The 21,581-nt window shown below is 40.4% G+C and overlaps 2 protein-coding genes across 3 annotated transcripts in view; one reads left to right on the forward strand and one right to left on the reverse strand.

The window, feature by feature from the left end:
* Window positions 1–21,581, reverse strand: part of dock1 (dedicator of cytokinesis 1) — a 191,301-nt gene that overhangs the window by 72,882 nt on the left and 96,838 nt on the right. The window lies entirely within an intron of this gene.
* Window positions 1,910–21,581, forward strand: part of LOC134633777 (inhibitory synaptic factor 2A) — a 33,871-nt gene continuing 14,199 nt past the window's right edge. Inside the window, exons 1-3 of the mRNA XM_063482825.1 lie at window positions 1,910–2,398; window positions 13,274–14,507; window positions 21,453–21,524. Of these exons, the coding sequence (XP_063338895.1) occupies window positions 13,279–14,507; window positions 21,453–21,524 (1,301 nt within the window). The 5' untranslated portion in view covers window positions 1,910–2,398; window positions 13,274–13,278. The remainder of the gene's footprint in view (window positions 2,399–13,273; window positions 14,508–21,452; window positions 21,525–21,581) is intronic.

Below are 21,581 nucleotides of genomic sequence, written 5' to 3' on the forward strand. Positions count from 1 at the left end.
GCAGTAACAAGGCTGTGAAGCAGATGCGTTACTGTCATTCCAAAACAAGAACCCAGACTCATAAAACCGTGCTGTGAGAGCAGCGTTCAGCACCTGGAAGGTGCAGTCAGTCGGGAGGCAGGGGTGTTTTATGTGACGTTATAGAAAAGTGAGATGAGGCAAAGGGGGGGAACAAAGAATAGCAAAACTTTCTTTTGTGTGTCATAAAGGACTTTGCGGCGCGAGCTATGATGCCATAAGTCGGCGATAAACAACGGGAAGGAAGTCTGATGAATGTAAATGTGAACTGAATATAACTGTCAAAACATCTCCCCTTTTTATTCTATAAAAATCTTTGGGCCTGTTCTGCCACAAATGACTCAGCTGTCCACTTGGCTCATTTGGCTGAAATTGAACTGTGTTCCTGCTGTCAAGTATTCCTTCAACCATATAAAAGACATTTAACAGTAACACATGAAGTATTTCCATGATCGAATAAAAATCGTTAAATGTGATCCAGTACATGAAAAACAGTGTGACTAAAAAAAACCAAAAATAGAATAGAATGGTAATTAAATAGAATAGCTTTATATAAACTTGCTTTTACTAAATGAAGTTGACTAAATAATAATTCTAATTTCCAGCCTAGACAAAGATTGTTACAAATGGATTCATTCAATCAGTTTGGAACGTTTTAAATGTATTTCTTATTCATAATACATCCATTTATTAAGAAAAATGATGGATGCATTTATTGAAGCGTTCTTACAAATGAATGTTATTATTTCAAAAAGTTTTACAACTGTTTAAATTTCATGTCATATTTTTACATTTTCTCCTACTCATTGATTTCTAGCCCTCAGTAACAAATGTTGACTTCACAGTTGCATGAACGGAGAAAGAAGTGACTCTTTAACCTTTTTGGTAAGGAAAGATGTGTGCCCTTTATTTGCTTTTGGTACCTGTAATATATATATTTATATAAATGCTCACACATAGGTGTGCACACATGAGCTGCAGCTCATTACCATGGTACCTGAGGCTTAAAGCAGAAGTTGGGTTTTCCCTGTCAGTGAATAAGGATGAGCTATGGCTCCAAAAACATCCGACCAAGCATACACGGCTACACTTTTACATGATCAGGGTTTCACTGAGTGTATTATTTCCCTCCTTCCCCATTATGGTAACTAAATAATACAAAATGCACTGCAGATCCAATTAAGCCTAAATAAAGCTGCATATTCCCTTATGAAAACTGGTATTTTCCTGTGACAGATGGATAAATACCTGAAAGGGGAACAGGCAATAGAAGCTCTGTAATAGGCAGTTGGGATGGAGGGAAAGCAAATGAAATTTTCCCCTCACACAAAGAAAAAAGCTGTAGGGACTCAGACAAATTGAGACGACAGAAGGTGAATGGACTTGCAAGAAAACTCTCAAGGATAACACATGACAAGCATCAATATATGGATGCCAAGAAACTCAAAAGAATCAAAAACACAGGTGTGAAGAATGACAAATCTCAAAAACATCGGTCTGTGTGTGAGGAAAAGTGCCCCTCAACAAATCCATTCAAAATTGGTATTTATTTCTGCTCCTGACAAACAAAGCAGGGCTTCGAGGATATGAGGTAAAGATGTGCATATGGTTTTGTGATGTCACTGATAAAACTGCTTTATAAGAGTATAAGATAAATGGCTGGTGCACGAACCTGATAGATGTAGCCAAAACTAAAGCTCTACTTTCTCCACTGCAACCTCCCTTCCTCCTTTTGCACTCTCCCTCTCTCTTTTTCTCTCTCATGTTCCCTCCCCCTTTCACTTAATCTCTCTCTCTCTCTCTCATTGTCTCTCACTCTCTCTCTCTCTCACTCACTCACTCACACACACACTCATACACACACACACAGGCTCAGAGGCAGACAAACAGAAAAGAGGAGAAAGCCAGAGAGCAGAACTGCGGCGGCACGATGGGGATATTCAGCCTGCGTGGGCTCCGTCGCTGAGCCGTCCGGAGTTCAGCCACAGTATGTGTGTGCCTGCTCGTGTGTGCATGCATGCATGTGTGAGTGAGTGAAAGCCCCTGCCGACACCGTGTGGAGAAAGGGAAGAAGACGAAAAGAGACCGGGTGGAGAGAAGGGGGAAAAAAAAAAAAAAAAGAGGGGGAGTGTTGACTCTGTCTCGGGCTTAGAGGAGGCTCACGCTACTGGATCATAGACGCCGATGTGCAACAACTACTCCCAACTACTGCTGCCCCTGCTCCACCTGCGTGCCACTGCCTGACTGTCCTCTTTAACTTCTGCCATGGCATAGCCTCCTCTTCCAGCTCGCTTCTGATCTACTGAGGAAACAGGCATGCATGGGCACAACCAGGGATCTAGGCTATCACATCCTTTACGTCAGTAATTCACAGTCTGAGGTAAGTTGCTCTTCTCTGCTCTTGTCCTCTCCTCCATTTCACCTCTTAGTCTGCATCTGAAAGGGGGAGGGAAGTCTGTTCATATAACCTATGGAGTGGGAAATCCAAGAAATCTGCTTGCTCAGGGGAACTGAGCCCTGGATAAGCCATAAGGAATATTTTCAGTCAAAATGTTCTCTTTAGTCAGATGATCAAATATCAAATCTGTGTGACAGATGAAAGGAGGTAAATCTCAGATGGATTTTACACTCAGATGCCTCTGCTCGGGTGAAGGGAAAATTCAGGGAGCGCTTATGGAATGTGCTGGTGCTGACTTTAACAGACAATTTACTCACTTCGGAAAACTTTACACATGAAAATATTTGAACTATTGGTTAATTTTGCGTCTGGGGGGAGGGGAGGGGGTGGACTAAATGCCAATGCTTGCTGACATTTATCAGATCTCGAAGGTCAGTTTTTCATTTCCAAGAGGATTTTGATCCACATTTTACCTGACTGAAGCGGCATACAAAGCTAAAACAGTGCTTGCGTATGAGGAATTGCATGATGCTGCATTTCCTCTCAGCTAAGTGAGCTGAGTTACATAAAACACGCCGATATCGATGTCCAAATTAAGAATTTGTGAATTATTGCATTAAGCTGCTTTCCCACGTTTGGCTGCAGCAGTGTTTTAAAAGCAGGGAGCATGCAGCACAGAGAAACACGTAGTGAAAGCTGGGCATCACACAGCTGGCTGCATCTGATGAAGGACCTCCATTGGACACTAATCTAGATTAATGGAGTTGGTGAAGTCACCATCTCCTTAAAGATTATTGGTGCATTTGTGTGTGTGGTGTGATAAGATGCTGGCACTGGGTTGCCGGTGTTTAGGGGGTGAGAGGGAACAAGGGCTGCCAAGAGCCCTCACATCTCAACTGTCCTTCAGTTGCCACACAAAACGCATGTCAGTCCCACTCATCCCTACAAACCTCTTGCTATCGCTCTCTGTCTCCCCTTTAACCACAGCTCACATCAGCGCTCTGATACAATCTCCTGTATGCTCTATTTCACTTTCAGCAGACACTAAGAAGAAGACAGAGGGAAACAGATAAAGATGGATGGAGAAAGAGAAAGAGATATAGAGCGAGGGGGAAAGAGACTGTCTGTAAGGAATAGCAGAATAAGGCAGGAGAGGATATTGAATTTCTCTTTTCTTTTATAATTACATTATATGAAATTACAGGGTAGGAATAAAGGTGAGAGTCTAAAAAATAAAGCAAAAAAAATATGATTACTTTAACTGGCTGTCTTACTTTAACCTTGACGCTTGATGCCTTTATGAGACCTGGGGGGATGACAGTCTAGCAGTAATGGATGTGATGGCCAAACGCTTCAAAGCTAGTCTTTATTTCTAGGAGTCAGCGACATCAAGCAACACTTCACCCTCTAATACTACAGAGAAAAAGAAAGAGGGACAACTGCCACACGTAAACACACGAGACAGGGGTACGCTCAGGCCATCACCTATGTCCTATCAGTGCAAATGCAGAGAGGTTCCTGGAGATTTAAAGCTGGAACAAAGTTAAAGCTTTTACGTGTGCACACAGAAAGGGAGAAATGGCAGGGGAGGGGAAAAACACAAAACAAGAAACATTAGAGGTGGCCTGCAAAAAGTACACGCGTTTCCAAACGAGTGGTGAAGTGTGCATTCACCTCCCATCACCCTGCTCACTGGGAGGGGTACTCATTCATCCAGAAAACAAATGACTCTCCTATAAAAGAATGACTGCTTTTGGAACAAGCCAGATGTTACCTTTCATGTGCTAATAGGATTATTCATTAAGAATGAGTATTTTCACTGGGAGGACCACAACAACGTAATGCAGTATAGGTGAACTGTGTGTGTCTGTCGCTGAAGACGGGACCGTGTGTGCATATGTGTGGCTGACTTTGTACATCACATGAATACAGAAGGAGGCACTTCACACCTGATCTCACCTAAGTGTTGCTGCAAGTGTATGTGTGTGTGAAACATGTGCTTCCCTAATCATCTGCAGGAGAAGAGGAGGGGTTTTTTTGAGGCAAAAATTAGACAAAACTTTAAAACCAACAACTAAATATTGTGTAGCTGCCCCTTGTTCTACCAATTGCAGCTTCACCTCCTCAGGGATTTAAAAGAGCACCTCTTGGGGTGGAAATGTTCAGTGTTATTGGGAACTCTACAGTTTGAAGGCCCACTCAGCACCTGGGGCTCTCTGCTGTGTTCCTTGAATCTTTCCAAGGCAGTTTTTGCAAGTCTGCAGCGATGTCTGCATGAGTGGTATGTGTCAAGGTGCTATCCACTACCAGGATCAATGTTTCCCAGTATAACACTGTACTGTAACAAGACGAGGAATCTTATTCACTACAGTGGTCAGTGGGGAAACTACAGTGATTTGCAAATCATGTAAAACCTGAAAATAGAGGAAAACAGAAAAAAGACAGCATATCAAATATTATAACATTTTATTGTTTTTTTTAAATATGGCCTTTTGAATTTGTTGCCAGCAGCATGTTTAAAAAAAGAAGCTGGGACAAGGCCATGTTTACTACTGTGTTACATCACCTCTTCTTTTTGACAGTGTTTTGTAAGAGCTTGGGAACTGAGAAGACCCTCTGAAAGAGAAATATTTTCCTGTTTTCTCCGGATATCAGATTTCAACTTCTCAAAAATTCGGGGTCTCGTTCATCATTTTGTCATAACTTTAATAATTATTATGTGACACGTCTGGATTCGAGGCCACTTTAGTATAGATACTCTTACTAACAGACCATGGTGTTGTAATGCACGCCAAATGTGACTTGGCATTGTTTTGCTGAAATCAGCAAGGACTTTCCCTTAAAAAAAGTATATAAATTTGTATATGTATTTATATATTATATGGATAAAGTTCATATTTAATTAACAAGTCTAGTAATTAAAAGAAATTACCTTCTCTTGTTTTTATCTGGTGTAAAACAGGTTTGACCAACATCCCAAAATCCAGATATTAAATTTTCATTTACATAAAAGCCCCAAATTTTGACCGTTATAAGAAAAGGTAAGCAAATGTTTTGTAAACATTTTAGGTTTTGTTGTTAAAAAGGTTTCTGTTCACCAGCTAACATCTGTCAAAAGATCATATGCACAGTTCCTGCTGTATCCAGAACAGTTAGCAAAACCACAAATGTCCCAAGTATTTAGTCATTACCTTAATAGTTATTTACACTGTCACTCAAACCAACTTGTTTGTCTCATCACACGTCAGTGCTGTGAAATATACCCTCACAAAACCTTCTTTTTTATGTGAAAATCCATAAAACATAAAACTTTCTTCAAAGAATATATCAAGTTTCACTTTCTGTGACACTGCTTTGATGTTACTGTCGTCACAATATTTTTAAGATTCAGTTGAGCTGACCAAATGATACAAGACAGAATGGCTTTAGCTGTTGTTTCCTCTGTGGTTTCTGACTATTCTTCTTGATGGATCTTTCTCCATGGTTTCATCTTCCCCTTTCATTTCTGTCTCTATTTTACCCACATTCAATCTGCAATATCCGAGCCGAGTATAAGCCCCATGTTCTTTCTAGCTGCACCTGTTTCTTCTCGTCTTTTCCATCTTCATGTGTAGCTGTGTATATGTGTGGGTATTTTTTTTCTTTGCTAGGGATGACAATGAGGAATGTGAAAGCAGCAGGGGAGTTCTCTAGTTACCCATCAGTTTTGAAACCTCAGTCTAGAAGGCAAAGAGACAGAAAAACACACAGAGAAAGCAACGAGAAGACGAGTACAAAAAAGGGGGATGAAGACAAAAAAAGAGATATAATGTTCTGCAGAAAGGTGGTAAAGAAAAAAGGGTGATGAGGCAATGATGTATTGTGATTAGACCGGGCAGTCTCTGCAGTATAGATCCTTTCCTGAGGTCTGATCTCCCTCTAGAGTAGCCTGTGACGTATAGACAGACTTTCTGAGAATTAATCAAGGTCCTACCTGAGCACAAGTGCACCACGCAAAGCCAACTAAGTACAATTCAGAAGGGACAGAGTGCGTAAAAAATAATTAGGATACAAAGTCTGGGGGCTACAGGCCGAGGATAAGAAGATCCACATAAGCAGCAGGCCAGCATAGAGTACACTATGTTCTTTCGTGAGAGTTATTCCTAGCACCATACTTAAACCATGTGTATATAATGTCTTACTTACACATGGTTTACTTTGGGATCATTAAGTGGAAGAAATAAAAATCCCAATGCATAAAAATAACATACATGCAAATATAGCTTTTTTTATTGCAGAAATATAAAATAAGGATGTTGTGATCAGCGTGGATCAACAGCAAATCTGGACTGGTTCTGTCACAATTTCAGGATTCTGGCATCGAAACAAATACTGCAGTTATGATATTATTATCATCGCTATTGGAGTAAGCTAAATCATTTTAAATCATCCATTTGGCTTGCGGTCCTCTTTAAGAAGATCTGGTTTTAAGCCAAGCTATGTTATCCAAGATGATGGGTGTAATTTTAGTTCTCCTCAAACTCAACATGATTTGTAACCAGGACTGAAACATCACAGGGAAAAATACGCCTTTATACTACGCTTTAAGATATCCTACAGATAATATTTATTCATTGCTAAAATAATAATATAGATAATAACTAATATAGAAAAATAAAACTAATGGAAGGAAGCATCACTGAATTAAACATGCCTGAAACCAATCCTATAAAATCCAGCCATTTCCAGTCAATGCCACAGCAGTAAACTACTGTTTACATACAAAGGATTTCCTGCATGTGATGCCAGGAAAATGCACTTCCCTAATATTTTCCCTCAATACCAACTTACTGTCAAACACCCAGCCATCAATCATCCTCATCCCACTCTATGAACAAGGGTACAGCCAAGCCTGCTCACATGACACGGCACAAAGAGACAGAAAATAATAACCCAGCAATAAACCCACACTGTCAAATAACCTTACCAGTACAATCTTTTTACTGCGTAATCCGTCTGCTCTTAAGAGGCAGATCAAAGAATTTGCAAAACACCACTAAGCCCTGTATAATTATGACAGTGGAGGGGGAAAAAAAGAGGGAAACAAAGCAGGAGTAGATGAGACGAGATTAAAGAGTTTAAAATGTCCATGACTGTGATGATACTGCCACTCATTCCTTTAAGCAGCCTCTGAGATCACAATGACCTTTAATAGTGTAAAACTGCAGTGCAATTCAATACCAAACTTCAAGCTCATACAGTCTGAAAAACTCAAAGAGTAATGCTAATGGTAGTAGTGGCACACACAGCTATATACACTAATATGTACATAAAAAGTACAATTATTGGTATTCTGGGAAGGCTTTTTCATAAAATGTGGAAAGCTGGCTGGAGGAATAAACTGTCATTCAGCCATGGGAGCTAAAGCAAGGTCAGCCACTGATGTTGCTTGGGTGACAAGGCCTGGCTCGCAGATGGCGTTCCAGTTCATCCCAAAGGTCCTGAATGGGGTGGAGGGCTGGTTCTGTGTATGCAAGTTCACCCCAAAATGAGCAAGCCTTTCCTAGATCAATGCTACATACAGGGAAGCATATTTTACAAAAAATATCACTGTACTGGAGACATCAATATTTCTCAGAATTGAAACTAAGTGCTCTAAAAAGCCCCACCGTCTCAGAGTAAAAGGATATAGTCATTTACTATATGAGTAAATAGCTTAGAGTTGTACTACTTGTTCCAAGCTGCCAGGAAAATATTTTTACATTCTCTGCTGAGCGCATGTTTTAGCTGTAATGTAAAAGACTGCACGATTGAAAATCCCCAAAACAGAAACATACCATTAAATGCTTAAACGAGATAGGATGCTTACATTGCTGCAGTTAATTGACATGTATAGCCTCATTTCCAGCGTTCAATCGATTCACCGGTTTTGTGATGCATACCATATTAATGAATTTTCCCATCAGTGGAGCAGAAGCGATAAAACAAAATTAGTCAGGCTCGAAGTTAGGGTAAACATTCATTCCCCAGGCTGAACCAGGACACGGAAATTTCCACCTTTTAAGATGTCCTCCCAGAGAGCATAAGCAAAATTAGGAGGCTGCCATTCATCAAATAAGTGACTTGTATAAAGTTTTAAATAGGGCAAATATTGGGGTTCCATTTAATGTAAGGTGCACTGTGTACACGAGGACGTGCTCTGAGCGCACCACTTCTCTTCTTCTATCTTCTATCTAACTTCTTCTATCATACCACGATAATGAATTGCATTACTGCAGTAACCTGGATTGTCCTCGAACCATTACAGAACTTAATATAATTGTTAAACGGAAGAATATTGCCCCTAGAATAGCAATGCTCAACAGGCTCGCTTTTAGCCAAATGTGATTGTGTCCCTAGAAATTCCACAAATAGTGACCTAAAGGGCCAGCGTGACAGCTATGACAGCGGCTCTGCTAAAACCAGGTCAAGTATTAAAATGTCAGTGTGCTTTGCTATGCGCATGTGACCTTGTGAGGTCTGGGTTTTGATTTTTTTTTTTTTTGGGGGGGGGGGGGGGGGGGGGGGGGGGTCTGGGTAGAAAATTGTGGGTCAGTTCACTTCACCAACTAGCTTCTAAATAGAAAAAAAAGGACCGGGGCCACCATATGAAAAGAGGCAGTTGTCACAGCCTTGCGTGCTGAATCATCCTGTTTATGCAAAAGGCCAGAGGGTGGTGTTGCAGCTGGAGGGGAGATACAAGTGCTGCTACAGTCGCCCGTGTCTGCACCCAATGGGTAACAAATCAGATACGGGGAGCCAGAAACACATCATTCATCCTACGGTGCTGACATGTCAAATAAGATCAAATGTAAATGTGAACATGAGACAATATCACAAAACTGTACACGTTGTCATGCCGCCGCATAGGAAAGGAGGAATAGAGAGTAATAGAGAAGCAACACTGTTGCTGTTTGTGCTGACAAACTACATTCCTACCTAATGGCTCAGAACAGGGTGACATCTTGAAATGTAATCATACATAAATTTGCACATATTAAATATAATGTTTAATTTAGACCTAGCTAATACCACCGAAGTATTTATTGACCTCATTTGGAGAGAGGGAATGTAGGTTAGCAATTTAAACTCTCTTTGAAAATGTCATCCACTGAACAAACATGGAGAGGTCTCTTGACAGTGATGGAACACAGCCAAGCGAGCAAACAGATATATTCTGGGAATAAATGTAACATGGCAAGTAGTCAAAATAATTTAAAAAAATATTATCTGCCTTTGTTCAATTGCTGGTTTTTAAATGTGGGATAAACAGGGTAATAACGAGAGGAAATAATTCACTGGGAGGTGCTGTACATGGCACTGATTCTTCCACTTTACATTCTTGTAAGTTCCTGAATGTTCACAGCTCAATCAGCCTCATGGCAAAGGGGTCAGGAGCCTTTATGTGATTTACACTTGCTATAATTGGACATTTTGTGATAACAAGTGTAACACGTGTTTCCATTGGTAACTGAACAAAGATCTCCCTGGCTTCGTCTTGATCATTTCTTGATTCTTTCCACATACTGGAAAAATATTTACAAAATGTCTATATTTTTTTTTAACCCAAAATTATTTTGTTACAGCAGCCATACATATAAATGTTAATATAAAGAGCAGCAGCAACAACAATATAACAAAGTATTTAAAAAATAAAACTAAAATGAATTTTAAATGACTTTTTAAATGTGGTAAAAAGTATCAGAGGACACAACGAGTGTTGTATGCGTGCAAGATTGGAAAAAATATATCGTTTTGTATGTAACTATTAAACAAAGCTTGTGATATGATCAGTAGAGAGTAAAATAATCATGTTTTTTTCTTATAATGAACTAATAGTTCCTGCACTGTACCTATAAGCCTGCAGCTGAGGAACAAAAATAAAGAAAAACCTGTCCTTGGGTCGTTTATGGTACTGGTGGACATTTCAACAGCAGAGGAAAGAATCATTGCAAATCAATACAAAATGTATCCGCAGGGCAAGAGGTGTCAGTATCATATCAAATCATTTGCTAAAAACCTTTTCATTGGTATTCTGACTCTGACTGAATTTTGAATCTTACATCTCAAAGCCGATCCCATCTATGAAAGATCAGACATTTACTGGCACCCAATAATCTGGAACTTCTAGTACAAACTTTAATTGTGTCCAGTCTTGATTATTGTAGCTCATTTCACGTGTACATGGGTTGGTCCAGAATGGAAAACAAAATCAAAACAAGAAACCCCCAAAAATCTGACACTCACACATCATCCCTATTTTTCCTTCCCTTCACTGGGTTCAAGTGAAAATCAGAATTCATTTTTTATTAATAAAACAAATCTGCCCAGGTTCCTGCATGTATAACAGAGCTACTAAGAATTAATTGCAGTGGTTTTCTTCTGCAATCATCTGATCAGGGTCTTTAATTGTTGCATGTTTTTTTTCTTCTTTTTAATAAAGCCAGAGGCGTACAAACGTTTAAGGTTATAGTTCCTAAATTTCCTCAGCCCATCACGTTGGCTGAATCAGCTGCTGAAAACTCCCCTGCATATCCTTAATCTTTCAATCATTATTTTTGGCTACAGTTTAAATCTAATGTCTGTGTGGACCTATGTATGTAATAATAATAATAATGTTTTTATGGTTCAGGTTATATGTAGCGGCACCAAAATGTATATTTAAAGCCTTCTATGTGAAGGGTTACAGAAATCCTTTCTTAAAAGGGACACTGGGGCTAAAATTGTAGTATCGATGACCTTTGACATTCTGCTCTTGACGACGGAGAATTATGAGGCAATCCCGCTCTGCCTTTGCGTGAAGGGCAGGGAGAACTATCTCTCTCTCACATCCTGTATCCCCCCGCCTTACATTTTTATCCAGTTGTCTGCATTTATTGTCTTTTGTTGTCTCTTACTTGCTTTTTAGTCTTTTGTTGTGGAGCATTTTATAACATCCGCTCTTGAAGGATGCACTGTAAATAAAAGCTACTCACTATACACCCCTGTTAAAGTGGGAAGTGTATCTTAACAGCGGAGGATTTTTGTAGTTTACTAACACGCCCCGTGCTGGGCTTTTAGACTTTTTCAACAAAAAACTGCATTAGATTGTATTCCCTGGTCACTTGGTCACATCAGTAATTACCCATCTGCTGAGAATCAAACAGACATCTGTTTGCACAGGAGAAGGCATCTCATCTCAACCATCTCAAGCCTGTCTATGTGTGCATGCTGCTCTCACTTCCCCAATTACACAACTGGAGGAGGGTTGACCAGTTTCAAGGGAAGAGTGTCAATCTGTCTGTTTCAATCTGTTTCAAAAATCAGCTTCTTTTATGAAAAAAGCCTATGATAATGACAATTATACCATATGGCATGACATATCCGGTAAACAAAGGATGTAACGGGTAACATATAATTCACAGCTAAACTAAATTCTCATTCTCATTGCAGGAAAAAGCAACTGAGGATGAGGCACCTTTTTGCATAAAATGACTGAATGATTAGAACACTGTGTAAAAGTATCACATTTACAGATGCCGCTGACTAATGTTTGTAGACAAGACTCTTAAGTTAGATGTTAGGTGAGACAGTAAAAAATAGGTGTCGCCTAATGGAGCCAGAGACCCAGCGTGCTAATTTAATATTACGGAGTGATAGATGATGGCGAAGAAGACAGTGATGGGGGGAAAAAAAGAAAACTGTTCTGTAGCTCCCAGCTAAGTAAACAGACAGGTTTGAAATAGGAAGTCGTTTGCTGGTGACAGAGAACAGTCATGGCAGATAAGCTGAGAAGGATAATTGGCCTATCTGATTCAGCATCTATATGAGTGCGTGGAGCATTTCCTTATTGTAAATCGGGAGGCAGAAGGTGAAATATATTTCTGTCAGAGCCTCAGAGGCACACTGCAGAGTCACGATCCCACTACCATACCTGTGGTACTAAGGAAAGATAATTCGTTATCTCCGCTTGTTCCTCCTCAGAGGCTTGTTGTACAGCATTCTGACAAGGAGTTGTGTGTTTGCAGATGTCAACCTCATTTTTTTCTTAACATTTTCTCAGTTAATTCAGAAAAGAGACTACTTTTCATATTCAGGGAATTAATTATTAACTATGAGCAGGAAAGGTGAGGCAGTGAAGAATCATGCTGAAGCTAATAAACCACGGGAAGGAAAATCAGACATCATCCTTATATATTGTAAGCTCAGTGATTGATAACCAACCCAAAAGGCGAACGCAAATAGAGCGGCAGATACTCATAAATGTAGAAAGTGGGGTAGGAAAAGGAGGAAGTCGTTATGAAAGACACTTTAACTGACAATGATAAACGAAGGAAAATTATTTTAAAACTAGAGTTATTAGTTTCACAGAGGCGATTAAATGTATCATGGAAATTTGATAGGATAATTTTTGGGGAACCCTTACAGCCTAAACTGAGTTGTGATTCAGTAAATAAACGGTAAATAACTGCCAAGCATAAAAGAGCCATGAAATCGGGCAATAAAAAAGAAATAAAAAGGGAAAGAAATCTGCAGCACATGCATATGAAAAACTGACTTCCATAGTTTAAGCTGCACCTTTAGCTCTAAAAGAAAAGAAAGCATATCAAATATCAACCTCAGCTTTTCAAAGATATTCACTGAAAATGTCTATTTGTTTCATTTTAATGTGAAGTGTCTGATAAAAGCTTTTTTTAATCATATACCTTTAGCTCTATTTAATTACACTGTTTCCTCCCTTCTCCCTAAGCTAAGAGAGAATGTGTGTTTTATCGAGTGGGATGTAATAGTCAGGCAAGGGTCTTTGTCTAAGCCCCTCATTACTGATGATTAACAGTGTTTTTCCTCTATGCCTCTCAGGAAACATGGTGAGCAAGGAGGGTGGCAAATGCATGCTCACCAACTCAGAGTCTGACTCGGAGGCAGCGCCCGTGCCCTCCACTTCGCTGGCGCTGGAGGTAAAGTATTCCCTGGAAGCCAATCGACAGGTGAGGAAGAGAAACAAGGCCTTGCAAGTGCGTTTCAAGGACATCTGCGAGGCGCAGAACGAGCAAAGAGAGGCAGAGTTGCAGGCAGCAGGGAAAAGTGGCAAACCAATGTCATACAAAGTGGCATACCGCAAATACATGACTGTCCCTGCACGCAGATCGATTCCTAACGTCACAAGGAGCACAGGTGTTCAGACGTCACCCGACCTGAAGAAACGGTATCAGACGTTTCCCTTTGAGCGCAAAAAAGGACATACCTTTAAGCATGTGGCGGCCGTGGAAACTTATAAAGGTCAGAATAACGGTTTTATCATGGAGGTGAAGCAGTCTAAGGCACCTGAGCAGGGTTTAGATGAGGAGGAGGAGGGGGCCTGTGGGGGGAGCGGAGTCCTGAGGACCAGGGCTCTGCTCCATACTAATGAGTGCATTGCCACAGTGGAGCAGCACACTGCACCTGATGGCCTGTGCTCTGACGCTCTGCTGCTCAGTTGCACTGCAGACACAGACTGCCTTGCAGACACACCGAGAGGAAGCGGAGCTGGAGCACAGGCAGAGTACCAGCTCTGCAGCATACCTTCCAAAGCCAGAACAGGATTACAACACAGGGAGGCCGACACAGACCGCTCGGCCAAGAGGCAGCTGCTCAATCTGGAGGAGGGCTCATCCCGAACCCTGCCGGACAGGGCCTCCAAGGTTACGGGCCCCATCGCCTGGAACTCCCTCACCCAGGTGGAGTGCCTGGACAGTCCATCTGTACGGAGCAAGCGAAAGAAAGGCCTGCAGCTCAACGGGCTGTCGAGTGAGACGTTACCACGATCCCGTGGAGGCTGTAAAACACAGGCACAGTGCCACACGGGGCAGTTATCTGCCCGGCCTATACGGGGCATGGAGGAACCTCTGTCACCCTGCATAGGCGGTGAGGCTGATGGAACGCCAACCGACCAAACGCAGGAAACCTGTAAGCAAATAGTGCCTATGAATCAGGACGGGGACGTTAAAGCACAGCTCCAGGCCATGGAAAATCTCATCAGCTCCAGCCAAGAGACCATCAAGGTGCTGCTGGGGGTCATCCAGGAACTGGAAAAAGGAGAGGCCCACAGAGAAGGGTAAGCCACCTCACTCGAATCGTGTACAGATGCACGATTATTTCTCCCTGCTGCAGATGCACAGTACCGGTCCCACACCAAGGCTCTTCCCCAGAATGTAAATTGGTAACACTAACTGTACAGAACTGAGCAGAACTAATTTTATGCTAAAAGGCCAAAGATCGATTTAGCACTAAAATGACCCAGTGGCCAACCATGGCTGAATTATGGAACTACAGATGTATTACAAAACATGCAACACAGAAAAACAAACAACAAAAGCATCTATTGATTGGTTTAGCAAGAGTTGTCTACTTAACGTACACTGATGCGGGTCTTATGTTAGCCACAAAGGAATGCTATAAATCTACAGATAAAAACTGAGAGAAGAATATATTACAAAACAAGAGAAACATAACACGTTCATGATTCAGCATCAACAACAAAAATATAATGTTGGTGTGACACATTATTTCTTTATTACAGTAAAAATCTTATAAGTGTGACAGCTGCTCAGCAGAGCTTTGACTGAGCCACCAGAAGAGCATCACTGTAGCTGTAGTGATGTGGCTTTCACTTGGATGTGCCCTGCAGTGCTATTACAGTGCAATGCCCTTTTGTGACAATTTTCCTTAGATATGGTGCAGCTGCTGCATTACGTACATGCTTTAAATCACATGTTGCCATTGTGTATGTCACCTTCATTCACAAACCCAGTGCTAAGCAATGCTCTGTCAATTTTTAATTGAGTAATTTAATACTAAAATGCTCAAGACATGAATATTATTCTAAGCAGGACACCAAATTACAGAATGGCAGAATCGCAAAATTTTACAATTGGCTTTATCCAGCAGCAGACTACAAGTTTATCTAGAAAAGTCCAAGGCATGTGAAAAAGCCACAGCCTGTGAAAAAGCCATTTACTGTCCAATAGATACTGAGTATATACAAAAGGGCTGCAGATAGACAATCCTCTATTTCAGTGGGTTTGATGCTATCTAAAGGGACGAGGCAAACAAAATGGCCAATTTGTTGGGAGAATTGCTGGGGCTCGGCACCCAGATCCTTATCTGTTTTGACCAGTAGCCGTGTTACGGTATGGAGCGAGAAACCCCGTATAATCAACATATCCAAAACGCACCTGTCAAGCTTATAAACAAGGAGGACACAAGTACAAGTACTTCCAAGTGTAAGAAAGCAATTCTCAGTTTCAACTTCAAACATAACACGTAGCATTTGCAACCCTGTAACAAGGCAATTATCCTCCTTCAGTCTTGCACAATGCAACTTTAATCTCCTAGTTGACAAACTTAGAAAAATGCGATTGAAAAAAGTTAGCACACGTGTGACATAGTGCGGGACACTACTTTCAATGCGTTGCCGAGCACATCTGACTTATCAGATGTGTCTAAAGTGGCAGGTGGGAAGTGGGGAGGTAAGGAGAGGAGAAGCTTTTCATAGACAAAAATAAGTGAGCACTCTTTAATGGCACCATCTGTTCACATACACAAAGACACTGTGTTTTCACATTGTGCTTCCTACATTAAGCTAAAGCCAGTGAGCAGTGTAAGCCCCGTGTAATCCATCCAAGGCTAAGTGAACTTCTATTTATCTATTCAAGCATAGTCATCTTTGTCCTGTAAATACAGTATTTCTGTATTTCAAAGGTCACTTTTTTCACACTACATTAGCTTCACTTCCCCCCTATGTAAATGTCACTGACACAAGCAATAGGACTGCCCATAGGCTATAGGTGAATTGCATCTTATATTAAGATGCATAACTATTGCATTAATCACTATCTGTGCATGTCTACAGTAGCTGTGATGCTGATGCAAATAATCTTTTGTTTCTCCTGATCTGTGTGACATCAGGAGAAAGAAAATACGGGCGCAAAAAGACAAAAGTCTAGAAGGAAGAAAAGAAGGATACAGTTACAAAATAGAACAAAACTACATATAACCTGATGAGTTTCATATTTTATCGTGAAGAAACCAGCATGCAGAGAAAATCATAGTGGTGGTGGATTCAGATTGCTTGGCAGTTTCACATCAAAACAAATTCATCACAAACTCAATCAAATTATTAGACTCCTCTGATTGGATGCCTCGAACTGAAATGTAAATATATTGAGGTGTGATGTCACCAGCTGTATTGGAGCAAGTTTGAAGCTAAGAGTCAGCACCATCTTTCCCATGTGCAGCCAGGACCTTCCAAATAACAACAAACTGCGATGTACATTACATTTACAGAAATATATCGCATGACAGCATCCTCTGAGGGTCTTGTTAGTGCAAATCTTAAACCAAAAGCACAGTAGAAAAATCACTGTTTACTTCTTAAAGAGAAGCTACAAAAGTCTGCCTGCTGCTCTCCCCAGTGAGTTCAAGAGGCGGAGAGTGCAGCAGGCAGCAGGTGGGCACAGAGCTTTCCATCAACCCAAGAACATGGCAGACATCAAAGCCTTCTATGTGCCTTAAAATCTAGCAGTGATCTTAAAGAAACTACAATTTGCAAAACAACATATTTCTTGAAAGAAAGACATAGAAGGCTTTTTTGTTTTGTTTTTTCCTATTGGCTTGATGACTTCTATCCTTTGGTGAATATGAAAGTTAACCCTTTTTTGTAACTTCTCTTTTGGTACTGATGTTTCAACTGGAGTGGTTTTATTCCCATCAAAAGTGTTACTTCCTCCAAAAAACTATATATTGGAATAGCAATTCCAGTCCCTCAGTATTGAAAATGACTTCTTCGACTTTGCTATTAACAAAAAAATGAGACAGTTAGAGAAGAAAACCACTAAAAACTTGGGACTATAAAGTCTGACAAGACTGGGGATGAGAAGCTATTACAAAAAGGGAATTTAAAAGACTCTGAAAAACGCAAACACACACAGACACTTGTCCCTCGACTACAGTCTTGCCCAGAGCATAGAGCGTGACAGTGGGAAGGATTCTAGAGTACATCATTGGCTGGACCCAAGAACACAAAGCTTGGGAATAATGCTGTATCATCAGATAGTGCTGGCAGCTCAGACCCAATTAATCACACTCATGGGGACTTGTTGCTAGCGTGTCTATTAGCACTGTGTATGTGTGCATGTTTTTATGCCCCTGGAATCCCACCCACTCGGTGACATTTGGGAGACTTCACATAGTAGCAAAATCGAGGGAGGTGTGTAAATATACTGTTAATGGCACTTTTGGCTTCGCGCTCCCCAGGGAAGCTTGCCGAAATGAGCTCTACTCTCTTACTTTCTCCTATCAACTCAGTGTGAGAGGGGTGAGGAGTTATGAAAGATTGAGGGGGAAAGAGACCTAGACAGCATGAGGGTTAGAGAAAGACAGAAAAAAGGGGAGTCGTTCAAAGAGCACAATTCAGTTGACAATGTAACGCATCGGTTGTTTATTGATTGACTTGTCTTGCGAAAAGCGAGCGTGGCTGTGGTCTTCCTCACTGCACTGCACTGCACTTCCAAGCCTATTATTACAATTAATCCCAGTTGCAAATGTAAACATGTAAACGTAAATCTTGTATCACTGCATCCATCCCATTTCCCGAGTCTGGTATAGTCTTAAATAACAATATTGATGCCAACACCTCCAATATACCTGTCAGAGCACACAGCGCAGAAAGCAGTGCAGTAGATAAGGAGGGGAAATTTATTGTAGGGGTTTAATTTTTATTGGTGCTGCAGCCTGTGGGTAGCCTGGCAAAAGTAGTAGTGAGAGAAATGAAAAACGGCTATTCTACTGCAAAGATGAAAGCTGAGGATTAAAAGCAAAAGTTACCCATTAGAAGTATGAGGAATGGGACACAGTGGCTTTTACATTAAGGTTCACTTGAGAAACCAGACATGTGTAACTGACTGTCTATGAAAGCATCATCACATCTAAATAAACCTCACAAAGAACAAAAACATCTTCTCGCTAATCTCTATTGGTATTTAGCTGATGTGTTACTTGACAAAACAATATGGCTGAAAGTTCAACAGCAACATCTCTCTCCAGAAACAGTGCCCCCATTACTGAGACTAATCCACAGCAGTCTCTCGGTTTTCAGTTTTCATATGTTTTATTGATTAAACTGAGTAACAAAGGCCTTTTTGTCTGGAAAAATGTGCAGCTGTTCATCACTGGGATGAGCTCTAACAGAAAGGGTGAAGAGAGAAACCTTAGACATCTCAAAACCTTGACAGATAAAAATACCTGATCCACTGGTAAGCAAGTTTTAAACTGTGTTTCAAAGGTTACATGCCTGTGTACCAAGGCGTTATTGATGCTGGCACTGATATAACCCGAATAAGCTGTTTTGGTTAGCAGGAGAGTGGTATCTAATATGCGCGATGACATATAAATACCTGCCAGTGACTGATGAAGAAGAGCACAGCTATTAAAAATTATGCATGGCATCTCTATGTGGTAAACAGAACTGTGCAAAAGTCTTGAACCTCTGCTTGTTTATTTATATTTTGCTTCTACGGAGCCCGGTATGCTTGTAATTTTTAAAAGTAATATCGGGGAATAGTTCTTCAGGCTTTCCGAAGATCTTTCAAAGTTTTTCTTTGGACATTGGCTGCTTTTCCATTCATTTTCAGTCCAATGGTTATACATGGCTACTTTCCATTTTCAGAACAATGTTTTGCTTGTTAAGCTACTGAACGCTGACCTGTGGATCATCCAAGGATAAGAAAGGCATTTAACCCAAGGGATGATCCAGTGTTGTGTCTACACAAAAAGGCACTTTGTTAGGAGCAGCCTGTCATGATTCATTCCCATGTCTTTAGTTAAATCTCCCAAAATGCCAAAGATAACAGAGGTTAACAAGCATAAAATAGTATTTTTGTACCAACTAAATATTCCAACAAAAGATATTTGCCGAAGACCTATGTCATATATCATCACATACATCTGTATGGTGCGCTGAGTGTCCTTAAGAGATTAAAGGAAACTGTAAAAAATGGAGAATAAAAGAAGAAGTGGAAGACCTTGAACCTAATGGGTTTTTTTTTTTTAAGTCATGTCCTTAAGAAAAAGAAAGAAAAATCCAACTAAAATTTGACACAGGACCTGAGAGATGTGTCTATTCATTGGAGTGTAATCAGAAATGGACTTAGTGGATGTCGAGGAGTGTTTCTTAAGGAAGAAAAACAAAGGAAAGGCTGAAGAATGCCACATTAGACATGAACTGGACTGAAATCAGCTGCGACAGGTCTTATGGAGTGATGAATGTAAATTTGACATTTTTGGTTAGATCATTAGGTACGGAGGACAAAGGTCTTAACACGGATTCTCTAAAGCCATCTGTAAAACATGCCAGGGATGCTGGGGATCTGGCTATAAAATGGTGGAAATCTAGATCTTCATTTTTCATCAAATACACTGCCAATGCAGTCAAAGCATACCTGAATAGAAAAGAACACAACGAAACCCTATCAGTTAATAACTGACCTCCCCAGATCTCAATATTACTCAAACAGTGTCGCATCACTTTGAAAGAGCAGAGAACAAAAGGAAGCCAACAAAGAAGATCTTTGAACGTCCTTTAAGTAACCTGCAGAATTACTCCCGAAGACTACTATAGAAATTACAGGAAAACTTGCCGAAGAGACTTCAGGCTGTGCTAGAAGAATAAAGGTGGACATACCAAGTTATTGACTTCCAGGCTTGTTAGAATTGTACAAACTTGGCTGTTGCCTTATGTAGTTCCCTATATGGTTTGCATATCTTTCAATTCATTCCTGCAATGTTTTACCCTTTTCTACCCAGAATCTAAAGAAATGAGCAATGTTTCACGACTTTTACAAACTGCTTCTTCTGATGCAGAAGTTTAATTACCATAAAACCACCCACAGAATTGCCTTCTTGTCAATGGTGTTGGTAAAATCCAAAGTTGCATCCATTCTATTATGTCATCAATAACAAGAACACCATTGAAATCAATACTCTACTCACATTTCCAGATGCCAGAGAAATCCTTTAAGCTTACTGACGCTCTTAATTCAGGCCCATCAGTTTAACCTTTAGAGAATAATCTAATAATCTAATCAGCACAATCAGCATTTCCTGTTTTATGTAGTTAAAACATCTGATAACAATATAAAGCATATCGAATAATATAGTACTTTAGTTTTTAGCCTATAAAATTGAGGCAAACTATAAAACGTCAATGGTTCGCATTCTCAACCAAAATTGTCCAATTTCATCTCCTTAGAGGACCCAGATGATTCTGTTACTTTCAGGTAATAACTCAGATTGTTTGCTTTACAAAAAATATGCTCCACAGAAAGGATTAATCAATGAAGGGATTTCTTTCGTGTGAGTAAAAAGGTTTAGCATTCAACGTAGGAGGAGCTCATCACATCAGCATTAAAAAGTAATAAAGACCCAGTTTAAAAAAAAAAACATTTTTGTGTTAAAAACCTTTATTCATTTTGATAAAAACTGACTAAAGATTACTTAATTTATTAGCCAAGAACCATTTGGGTTATAAACGCTGTTTGATATCTTAGGAGTTGACACTTCTAATCAACAGTTTAAATATGTGTTTGTATCACAGTGTACATAAAATAATCAGCCGATTAAATGAGAATTACACTAATGGAGTGTTACAGCCCAACAGTACTTTTGTTATTACTTCATGAAAAACTCCAATATAATTGGAAGGTATTGCAACAATCCTGAAACAAGTCTATAATGAAAATCCTTTTTGAACGCAGGCCACAAACTCACCTTGTGTACCCTTTAGCTTTATCTGACTACTAATCAGTCAACCACAAGTAATGGCTGACACCGTGCCCTGGCTACCAGGCCCAGGCCAGTCAGGAGGGCAGTGTGACTCCTCATCACCCTCATTTACTTCGCTCTCGCTAACGAGGGATGACAAATAAGATGAGAAAGGAAGGTGTGAGGGAGCAGCCTAACAAGTCCTGTAATTACTCATTCACGACTCTTATCTTCCCCGCAGACTCTCCTATCGAACCGGACAGGACACGGCCAACTGTGACACATGCCGGAACAGCGCATGCATTATTTACAGGTTAGTAGCCATTCCTCTTCAAAGACACGATGATCCAAATGCGCCCTGCTCTTTCTC

The sequence above is a fragment of the Pelmatolapia mariae genome, linkage group LG8 (assembly GCF_036321145.2).
Source record: "Pelmatolapia mariae isolate MD_Pm_ZW linkage group LG8, Pm_UMD_F_2, whole genome shotgun sequence".
Classification (NCBI taxonomy): Eukaryota; Metazoa; Chordata; class Actinopteri; order Cichliformes; family Cichlidae; genus Pelmatolapia; species Pelmatolapia mariae.